This window comes from Hemiscyllium ocellatum, chromosome 42 (assembly GCF_020745735.1).
Source record: "Hemiscyllium ocellatum isolate sHemOce1 chromosome 42, sHemOce1.pat.X.cur, whole genome shotgun sequence".
Lineage (NCBI taxonomy): Eukaryota > Metazoa > Chordata > Chondrichthyes > Orectolobiformes > Hemiscylliidae > Hemiscyllium > Hemiscyllium ocellatum.
The window spans coordinates 24,159,047-24,169,520 of NC_083442.1; the positions used below are offsets into that span (position 1 = coordinate 24,159,047).

The window sequence follows — 10,474 nt, forward strand, 5'->3', positions numbered from 1 at the left end:
ACCCCCTCACCCTCACCCTCTCCCTCACCCTCACCCTCTCCCTCTCCCTCTCCCTCACCCTCACCCTCACCCTCTCCTCACCCCCTCACCCTCACCCTCACCCTCTCCTCACCCCCTCACCCTCACCCTCTCCCTCACCCTCACCCTCTCCCTCTCCCTCTCCCTCTCCCTCACCCTCACCTCACCCCCTCACCCTCACCCTCTCCCTCACCCTCACCCTCTCCCTCTCCCTCTCCCTCACCCTCACCCTCACCCTCTCCTCACCCCCTCACCCTCACCCTCACCCTCTCCTCACCCCCTCACCCTCTCCCTCTCCCTCACCCTCTCCCTCACCCTCTCCCTCTCCCTCACCCCCTCTCCCTCACCCCCTCTCCCTCACCCTCTCCCTCTCCCTCACCCTCACCCTCACCCTCACCCTCACCTCCCATGTTTTCTGGCCTCCCCCGGGCGGCAGGAACCGCCCGTACCGCTTCAGCGGCCACTGGGTGTGAGGCAGGTCCGCCTGAGGCTGGCTGTGGCCCGGCGGCTGCTCCCGCTCAAGCCCGGGGCCGCCTCCGACGCCGCACTCGGATTCCAGCAGCTGCCCCGCGGGCCGAGCGGCCGCCATCACTGACGAAGATTGGTGGGGGTGGGGGGGGGGGGAATGTGGTTACGATGTAAATCAACCAATCAACAGTGGCGGGTGACCCACCAATCACACTGAAGAATCAACGGACCCTGACCAATTAGAGTGCAGCTCGATTTCTATTGGTTTACTGAAAGGCGGGAATCACAGCGTCCAACTGCAACGGTGCACTCTAGACCAATCAGATTTAGAGGCGGGGAACGGGCTACCCAATGAACGTGCTGCCTTTTACTGCTGAAGGATGCCATTGTGTGAACTTCCTGGGCCATTCCTCCAGTGTGGAATCAGGCCATTCGTCCCATTGAGTCCACACTGACCCTATGAAGATTATCCCCATCTCCCCACTTTATCCCTGTAACCTTGCATTCCCCATGGCTTCACCCAGCGTACATATCCCTGGACACTACGGGCAACTTAGCAGAAAGTGAAGACTGCGGATGCTGGAGATCGGAGTCAAGAGTATGGTGCTGGAAAAGCACAGCCGGTTAGGCACATCCCAGGAGCAGTAGAGTCGATGTTTCAGGAATGAGGTCTGATGAAGGGCTTATGGCCAAAACATCAATTCTCCTGCACCTCGGATGCTGGCTGCGCTTTTCCAGCACCACACTCTTCACCTGAGGGCAACTTAGCATGGCCAATCCAGCTAACCTTTGGACTATGGAAGGAAATTGGAGCACCCAGAGGATACCCATACAGACACAGGAAGAATGTTCAAACTCCACACAGTCACCCAAGGGTGGAATTGAAGCCAGGTCCTCAGCACTGTAAGGTAACAGTGTGAACCACTGATCCACCATTATGCCCTTATTCTTAGTAATGTGCACATCCTTCGTTAAGAGGGCTGTGCTTGGAGTTCTGAAGAATCAATGGACCCTGACCAATTAGATTGCAGCTCGATTTCTATTGGTTTACTGAAAGTCGGAAATCACAGTATCAATAGCAAAGAGGCACTTCAGACCAATCCTGGTCCTCCTGGTCCTTTGCTCATTAAGGTCTTCCGCTCTTAAAATGGTAACTCAGCAAAGACAAGACATGATCATAGTGAGAGGGGAAGCAGGCTCGAGGAACTGGCAACTGTATAGTCTACTCCTGATCCCATTTCTTATGTTCTTAATTGCAAGTAAACTGTTGCTGAAGGTCACTTTCTCAGATCTCCAGAGAAAGAGTAATCCAGAATTAAGTTTTAGGCTAACCAGGATATCACAAACAAAAGATTTTTTTTTAAAAATTGATTCATAGGATGATGGAGTTACTGGCCAGGCCATCATTTATTGTCCAAAGGGCAATTAAAAGGCCACCACATTGGTTCTGGAGTCACATGTAGGCCAGACCAGGTAAGAATGGCTGTTTCTTTCCCTAAAGGGCTTTAATGAGCCAGATGAGTTTTCCCCGACAATCGTAATCACCCATAAACTCTTCATTCCAGGGTGTTTTGAATTCACATTTCATTATATGCCAACATGGGATTTGAACCCAAGTCCCCAGAACATTACATTGGTCTCTGGATGAGGAATCCAATCATAATACCACTTGGCCAACCACTCAGCTGCACTGTCGTTCTAGCAGGGTAGATTATTCACAGAATAACAGAATTCTTATGGTGCAAAAGGATGCTGTTTGGCCCATCATGCCTGCATCAGCTGCTCAGACCAATTCGCCATAGACATTTCTCTCCATGAGACAATGACAATTGATTATATTGCTTCGGGGTCGCTACTCCACACCAAGCATAGACAAGTCATGGAGTCTGAGAGTCATAGTCATATAGTCATACTGCACAGAAGTAGACCCTTTAGAACACAGAACGTTACAGTGCAGTACAGGCCCTTCAGCCTTCAATGTTGCACCACCCTGTGAAACCAATCTGAAGCCCATCTAACCTACAGTATTCCGTTCTGGTCCATATACCAATCCAATGACCATTTAAATGCCTGTAAAGTTGCTGAGTCTACAACTGTTGCAGGTAGTGCATTCCATACCCCATCTACTCTCTGAGTAAAGAAATTTTCTCTGACATCTGTCCTTTATGTATCACCCCTCAATGTAAAGTTATGTCCCCCCATGCTAGCCATCACCATCTGAGGAAAATGGTTCTCACTGTCCACCTAATCTAACCCTCTGATTATCTAATATGTTTCAACCTTCTTCTCTCTAATGAAAACAGCCTCAAGTCCCTCAACCCTTCCTTGTAAGACCTTCCTTCCATGCCAAGCAACATCCCTGTAAGTCTCCTCTAATCCTTTCCAAAGCTTCCACATCCTTCCTATTATTCGATGACCAGAACTGCACACAATACTCCAGTGCAGCTGAACCAGAGTTTTCTACAGCTGCAACATGTCCTCATGGTTCCAAGATCCAATCCCTCTATTAATAAATGCTAACACACCATATGCCTTCTTAACAGCCCTATCAACCTGGGTGGCAACTTTAAGGGATCTATGTGCAAGGACACCAAGGTCTCTCTACATCTACACAATCAAAAATCTTACCATTCACCCAGTACTGTGCATTCCTGTTACTCCTTCCAAAGTGAATCACCTCACACCTTTCTGCATTAAACTACATTTGCCACCTTTCAGCCCAGCTCTGCAGCTTATCAATGTCGCTCTGTAACCTACAGCATCCTTTAGCCCTATCCACTACTGACCTTAGTGTTGTCTGCAAATTTACTAAGCCATCCTTCTATGCCCTCGACCAGGTCGTTTATAAAAATGACAAACAGCAATGGACCTGAAACAGATCCTTGCATTACACCACTAGTAACTGAACTCCAGGATAAACATTTCCCGTAAACTACCACCCTCTGTTTTCTTTTAGCTAGCCAATTTCTGATCCAAACCGCTAAATCACCCTCAATCCCATGCCTCTGTATTTTGTGCAGTAGCCTACCAGGGGAACCTTATCAAATGCCTTGCTGAAATCCATATACACCACGTCAACCGCTTTACCCTCATCTACCTGTTTGGTCACCTTCTTAAAGAACTCACTAAGGTTTGTGAGGCATGACCTACCCTTCCCGACATTGTGTTGACTATCCCTAAGTAGTAAAAAATGAGGTCTGCAGATGCTGGAGATCACAGCTGAAAATGTGTTGCTGGTTAAAGCACAGCAGGTTAGGCAGCAAATCAACTTATTCCTTTCTTGATGATTATAGATCCTATCTCTGATAACACTTTACCCACATCGAAGTAAGGCTCAGTGGTCAATAATTATTAAGGTTGTCTCTACTGCCCTTATTAAACAAGGGGACAACATTTGCTATCCTCCAGTCTTCTGGTACTATTCTTGAAGACAATGATGACATGAAGATCAAAGCCAAATACTTGGCTATCCTTTCCCTGGCTTCCTAGAGAGACCTAGGATAAATCTCATCCGGCCCAGGAGATTTATCTATTTTCACACTTCCCAGAATTTTGAACACCTCCTCCTTGTGAACCTCAATCCCATTTCTTCTAGTAGTCTGTTTCTCAGTATTCTCCTCAACAACATTGTCTTTTTCCAGTTTTTTCATTGAGCACTTCCCGTTTCTCCTCTGATTCCACACACAACTTCCCACTATTATTTTTGATTGGCCCTGATATTAATCTAGTCATTTTATTATTCCTTATATACCTATAGAAAGCCTTCAGGTTTTTCCTGAACCTATCTATCAACAACCTCTCATGTCTCTTCCTCACTTGTCATAGCTCTCTCTTTAGTCTTTCCTGGCTACCTTATAACTCTCAATTGCCTTTACTGAGCCTTCACATCTTATCCTAATGTAAATCTTCTTCTTCCTCTTGACAAGAGATTCAACTTCCTTAGTAAACCAAGGCTCCTGCGCTTGACAACTTCCTCCCTGCCTGACAGTTACATACTTATCAGGGACACACAGTAGCTGTTCCTTGAATAAACTCAGCCTGGTGGCACAGTGGTTAGCACTGCTGCCTCACAGTGCCACAGACCTGGGTTCAATTCCTGCCTCAGGTAACTGTCTGCATAGAGTTTACACATTCTCCTTGTAAGTGTGCTTTGGTTTCCTCCCACAATCCAAAAATGTGCAGGTTAGGTGAATTGATCGTGCTAAATTGCCTGTAGTGTTAGGTGAAGGGTTAATGTAGGGGAATGGGTCTGGGTGTGTTGCTCTTCAGAGGGTTGGTGTGGACTTGTTGAGCCAAAGGGCCTGTTTCCATACTGTAAGTAATCTAATTTCTATTGAGCCGTTTCCTTCCCCATCCTATGCATCCTAAATCTTGTCTAATCGCATTGTACTTGTCTTTCTCCCAGCTGCAACAACTATTCCTGTCCCTGCTCTACCCATGTCTCTGAAATGTTGAAATCCCAGATACCGACCTATGTTGCAAGTTCAAAGACCTTATTCTGGATTGTTGAAGAAAACTCTCAGACTCAGATCTTGTGAACTGATTAGTTTGTTACATGATATATCATGGGAAATTCTCCATCCTAACTGTGGCTCGGTGTTATTCCAAAGTACATCAGGATACTACAGGATTATATAGAGAAAACAACTAGGAGCTGACCGTTAATTACACAGTTTGGCATGCCTACAAGTTGGTACTAAATTAGAGGTCAGTCATTAAGTTCAAAACTAAAGCACTATTATGCATTCCACAAGTGGACAGATCAAATGGTATCACCACCTGCTCTAGTTACACAGATTGCTAATACTAAGCAGAGATATCCCGAATTGACTGAATGACCATGAAGAGGCAATAACTAGAGAAGGAAGGGGGACGAATTGGAAAGTCTATGTCATCTTGACTGGTTCTACAGCTTGCGCTGATCGTTCAGTAAAGGGAGGAGACATATCTTGAGAAGGAAGGTAAGGACAACCTTTCACATTACCTCATAGTAAGGAATGCATAGCCAGCAAAGTTCTGGCCGGGACACAAAATGGAACTCTCAGCCGAATCAGGAAAATGGCTTCCAGACAAATAATGTTAACTTTTCTCCAGTACGAATGTTCCTGGTATTGAAATAGACACACTTCAAACTAACCTTTTGCTTGCCGATGCCCTCGTGCAACCCTGAAACCTTATTTCTGACATCCCTACTCTCAGCCTTCTCTATACTCAAACTATATTGCCATCCTCCTGCTGAATTAGTTTAAACCCACCTGAAGAGCATCAGCAGGTATCCCCCCCCCCCAGGATATTGGTACCCCTCTGATTCAGGTGAAGACCATCCTATTTGTAGAGCTCCCATCTACCACAAAAAAAACCCCAATTATTCTGGAATCCAAAGCTTCCTCCCTGCACCATCCCTGTAGCCTCTCTCTCCCTATTCCTCACCTCACTAGCACATGGCATGGGCAACAAACTAGAGAAAACAACTTTGCTCTAGCTCCAAGCTTCCACCCTAGCTCCCTGAAATTCTGCATTAAATCCCCATCCCTCTTCCTACCTATGTCATTATTGCCTATGTGGACCAATACTTGGGGCTGCTCCCCCTCCCCCTTTGGTCCAACCAGTCCATGCCAAAATAACACCTAACTAAACTAGTCACACCTGCCTGCTCCTGGCTCATATCCCTCCAAACCTTTCCAAATCATGTACTTATCAAAGTGTCATTTAAAGGTTATAGCTGTATCCAGATCCACCATTTCCTCAGGAACTTCATTCCATAAACAAACTACCTTCTGTGTAAACAATTTGCCCCTCATATCTTTTTTTAAATCTCTCTCCTCTCACCCTAAAACAAAACTCTTGAAATTACCCCATCCTAGAGGAATAGCACCTACCATTAACCCTATCTATACCCCACATGATTTTATAAACATCAGTACGGTCACCTCAGCCTCCTATGCTCCAGTGAAAAAGTCCAAGCTTGTCCAGCCTTCCTTTATGACTCAAACCTTCCCTACCCGGCAGAATCATGGTAAACCTTTTCTGAGGCAGGCACCTCAGTCAGAATTGGAACGCTGTTGGTGTTTTTCCGAACCTTACACTAGTTGCATTAGCTAAATGATTGAACCATTCCCCCTTAGCAGGGTAATAGGCACAAAATATTGTGTAAGTTTAAGTGCAAATTATGGTGAGTGTGAATCACAAATCTTTTGGCTATTTTCTAAGTCTTAGTATTGCAAGCCAGCCATACCCGCAAATATGCACATATTTCCAGGATGAAATACTCAACGTTTCAGCATTTCTGCTAATTATGCTCATTTGCAGACCATCACTGGAGTGTTACAAGTTAAGCTTATTTTGAGTGCAAACATCTCGATAGGTTCCTTTCAAAACCATATTCAAATTTCTTTCTTAAATTAGGGAAGCTGCTGGACTTCAAAAGGTTCAGTATAGGTTTTCTAAAAAAATGTATTGCTAGTTATTTCAAATCAGCTTACTTTGATAGCACAAACTAACACTGTGATTAAAATTGCTTATTTTTTGTCATAAACTTGTGATAAATCTATTTGCAGATGTGTTAGTCAAACTGCATCACATTACTGCAACTAAATTTATAACAAGATATATTTTTAAAGCAATTAAAAAGATACACATAAGTGTGGTAAATGTTTGATACTCTCTTCTATAATGGTAATGAACGCAAGATCTGTTGTTCATTTTAAATCTGAAATAATGAAATAACTGCACAAAGGCTTGCATCTCATCACCAAGTCACTCTTTATTTCAATGTACACAGTGCGTGTACTCTGACCAGCCAGCTCAAAATCCATCCTAGACTGAGAGGCTGTCTCAATCACCTGTTTATTTTTTTTAATTCCCCCACACTACTGCCTAACTGCAGTAGTGCTAATATTTTCCCCAGCACCCATGTTGTATGTGTGCAGGTGTGTGACACAGTGTAAATCTTTATTCAATTTCCACCACCAGGAAGAAAGAAAACACCCGAGTGGCCTGTGACAAGCAGTGCCTTTCTTAGAGGGCAATGCTGCATGATCAAACAGTGAAGGGGTGGGGCAGGGATTAAATCAAAATAGAGTTGGAGGGGGAATCTTCTGTTTATTTTTTTCTTTTTTTTTCTTTTTTCTTAACCCCCACACTACCGCCTAACTGCAGTAGTGCTTATGTTTTCCCCAGCACCCATGGTGTGTGTGTGCAGGTGTGAGACACAGTGAGAGACACAAAGTGCACAAATCTTTATTTAATTTCCACCACCAGGAAGAAAGGAAACACCCGAGTGACAAGCAGTGCCCTTCACATCAAAGGGCAATGCTGTGTGATCAAAACAGTGAAGGGGAGGGCAGGGACTAAATCGAAATAGAGTTGGAGGGGGAATCTTCTGTTTATTTTTTTTGTACAAATCTTTATTCCATTTCCACCACCAGGAAAATAGGAAAACACCCGAGTGGCCTGTGACATGCAGTGCCCTTCACATCAAAGGGCAATGCTGCATGATCAAAACAGTGAAGGGGAGGGCAGGGACTAAATCGAAATAGAGTTGGAGGGGGAATCTTCTGTTTATGTCTGTCAGCCAGGCACCCTGATTGCCCAGGCTAACAACTCCAATCAAGGATCTCATAGTCAATGAGATCCACCTGAACCTGATTTCAATCACTATAGATAGATTATTTTGTTAAGCAAAGGAATTGATCAATGGCAGGTATATAGAGTTAGGCCACAGGTCAGCCATAATCTCATTGAATGACAGAACAGGCTCAAGGGGCTGAATGGCCTATTCTGCTCCTCTGGCTTGATTGTGCTTGTTCAGTGACAGATTTTGTTTTGCAGTTTAGTAATAAGCAAAGAAATTCAAAACCTCGCAAACCAGGAGTGTATTTTGGCCCGATCTTAGCAAGATAGTTGATTGGAGCCCAAGCTGAAATTCTACATCTAAGTGTTAAGAGTGCCTCTTATTAATGACATAAACCTCTTTTTAAGCAGTGAGATTCAGCCGATCGTCCGTCCTTGATGAAGCTGTGAGATCTTTTCTTGACTCGTCTTTCTTGTTCCATTGTCTTATATCGTCCCGCTTTCATGAAGTCGACACATTTTACAACTTGCTTTGTTGACATGTGCTGACGCATTTATTTTGTTAATATTTTGCATTCTGAAAACCTCTCTCAGTATTTGAAGGTTTTGGGGAAAGTGCTGGTGTAGTGTTAGTGATCCAGAGGCACCGGTAATGCTCCAGGGACATGGTTTTGAAACCCATTTGCGATCCGTTGGAACTTGAAATGAAACTCACAATCCATGATTGCTATAAAAACCACATCTGGTTCATGAATGTTTTGACAATCATGCATGAGATCTTTTCAGAATCAGAGAATTCCTACAGTGTGGGAGAAAAACATTCGGTCCATCAAGTCCACACTAATCCTGTGAAGAGCATCCACCCACACCCATCTCTCCACCCTATTCCTGTAACTGTGTATATCCAAATACTAAGTTACATAGCCTGCATATCCCTGGACATCCTTGGGCAATTTAGCACGGCCAATCCACCTAACCTGCACCCAGTGGAAACCCATGCAGACAGAGGGAGAATGTGTAATGTTCAAACAGATAGTTGCCTGAGGGTGGAATCAAACTTAGGTCTCTGCTGCTGTGGGGCGGCAATGCCTACCACTGAGCCACCATGTCACCCCAGATGGGGGTCTGGAATGCACTGCCTAAGAGGGTGGTTGAGGTGGGTAAACTCACAACCTTTGAAAAACACTTGGATGAGCACTTGAACTATCATAATCGTCAATACTAACAGGCCATTTGGTTCAACAAGTCCGCATCTCCAAAGAATAACCCACCCAAACACATTCTCCTACCCTATCACTTTACATTTACCTTTAACTAACACACCTAATCTACACAATCCTGAACACTATGGGCAATTTAGCATCGCCAATTCACCTGACTTGCACATCTTTAAAGTGTGGGAGGAAGACGGTGCACTCGGAGGAAATGCAGACACGGAAGAATGGACAAAGTTCACACAGATGGGCATCCAAAGCTGGGATTGAACCAGGGTCCCTGGTGCAGGGAGGCAGAAGTGCTAACCACTGAACCACCATGCTACCCCGTAAGTGGTGGAAGCTGATACAATTACAGTATTTAAAAAACATCTGGATGAGTTTATAATAGGAAGGGTTCAGAAGAATATGGGCCAGGTGCTGGTAAATGGGAATACCTCAGAATATCTGCTTCCCTGCTGTACATATCTATGACTCTATGACTATGGGCCATGTATTATAAAGTGGGACTAGTGTAGATTTGGCGATACAGACTTGGTGGACCAAAGGACCTCTGCTGCGCTGTATGATTCTATTATTTCATAAACTTTTATGAAATATTTCTTACAAAATTGGAGGCCTTTATCATCTGCAAACCTTCCAGCTTTTTAAATCTTCCTTCTATTTCTCAAAATATATTTTTCCAAACCAGATACTTTTATACTTCAACTTTCATTGACCTTTTCAGAAACAAAAACAGAAATTGCTGGAAAAGTTCGACAGGTCTGGCAGCATCTGTGGAGAGAAATCAGAGTTAATGTTTTGGGTCCAGTGACTCTTCCTCAGAGCTGATGTTGCCTGGTCTGAAGCGAAGGTCTTATGAAGAAAGGCTGAGGGACTTGGGTCTGTTCTCATTGGAGGGAAGGCTAAGAGGCAATTTAATTTACAAGATGATCAGAGGATTAGAAAGGGTGGAGTGAGAGTCTTTTTTGTAGGTTGATGACACCTGCTTGTACGAGGGGACATAGCTGCAAATTGTGAGGTGATAGATTTATGGCAGATGTTAGAGGCAGGTTCTTCACTCAGAGAGTGGTAAGGGCGTGGAATGCCCTGCCTCCAATGTAGTTAACTCAGCCACATTAGGGGCATTTAAACAGTCCTTGGATAAGCATATGGATGATGATGGGATAGTGTAGGGGGATGGGCTTAGATTAGTTCATAGG

General features: G+C 44.5%; 1 protein-coding gene across 1 annotated transcript in view; it reads right to left on the minus strand.

The window, feature by feature from the left end:
- Positions 1-607, minus strand: part of rec114 (REC114 meiotic recombination protein) — a 45,668-nt gene extending 45,061 nt beyond the window's left edge. Inside the window, exon 1 of the mRNA XM_060853669.1 lies at positions 422-607. Coding sequence (XP_060709652.1) covers positions 422-607 — 186 coding nt within the window. The remainder of the gene's footprint in view (positions 1-421) is intronic.
- Positions 608-10,474: the final 9,867 nt, after the last annotated feature.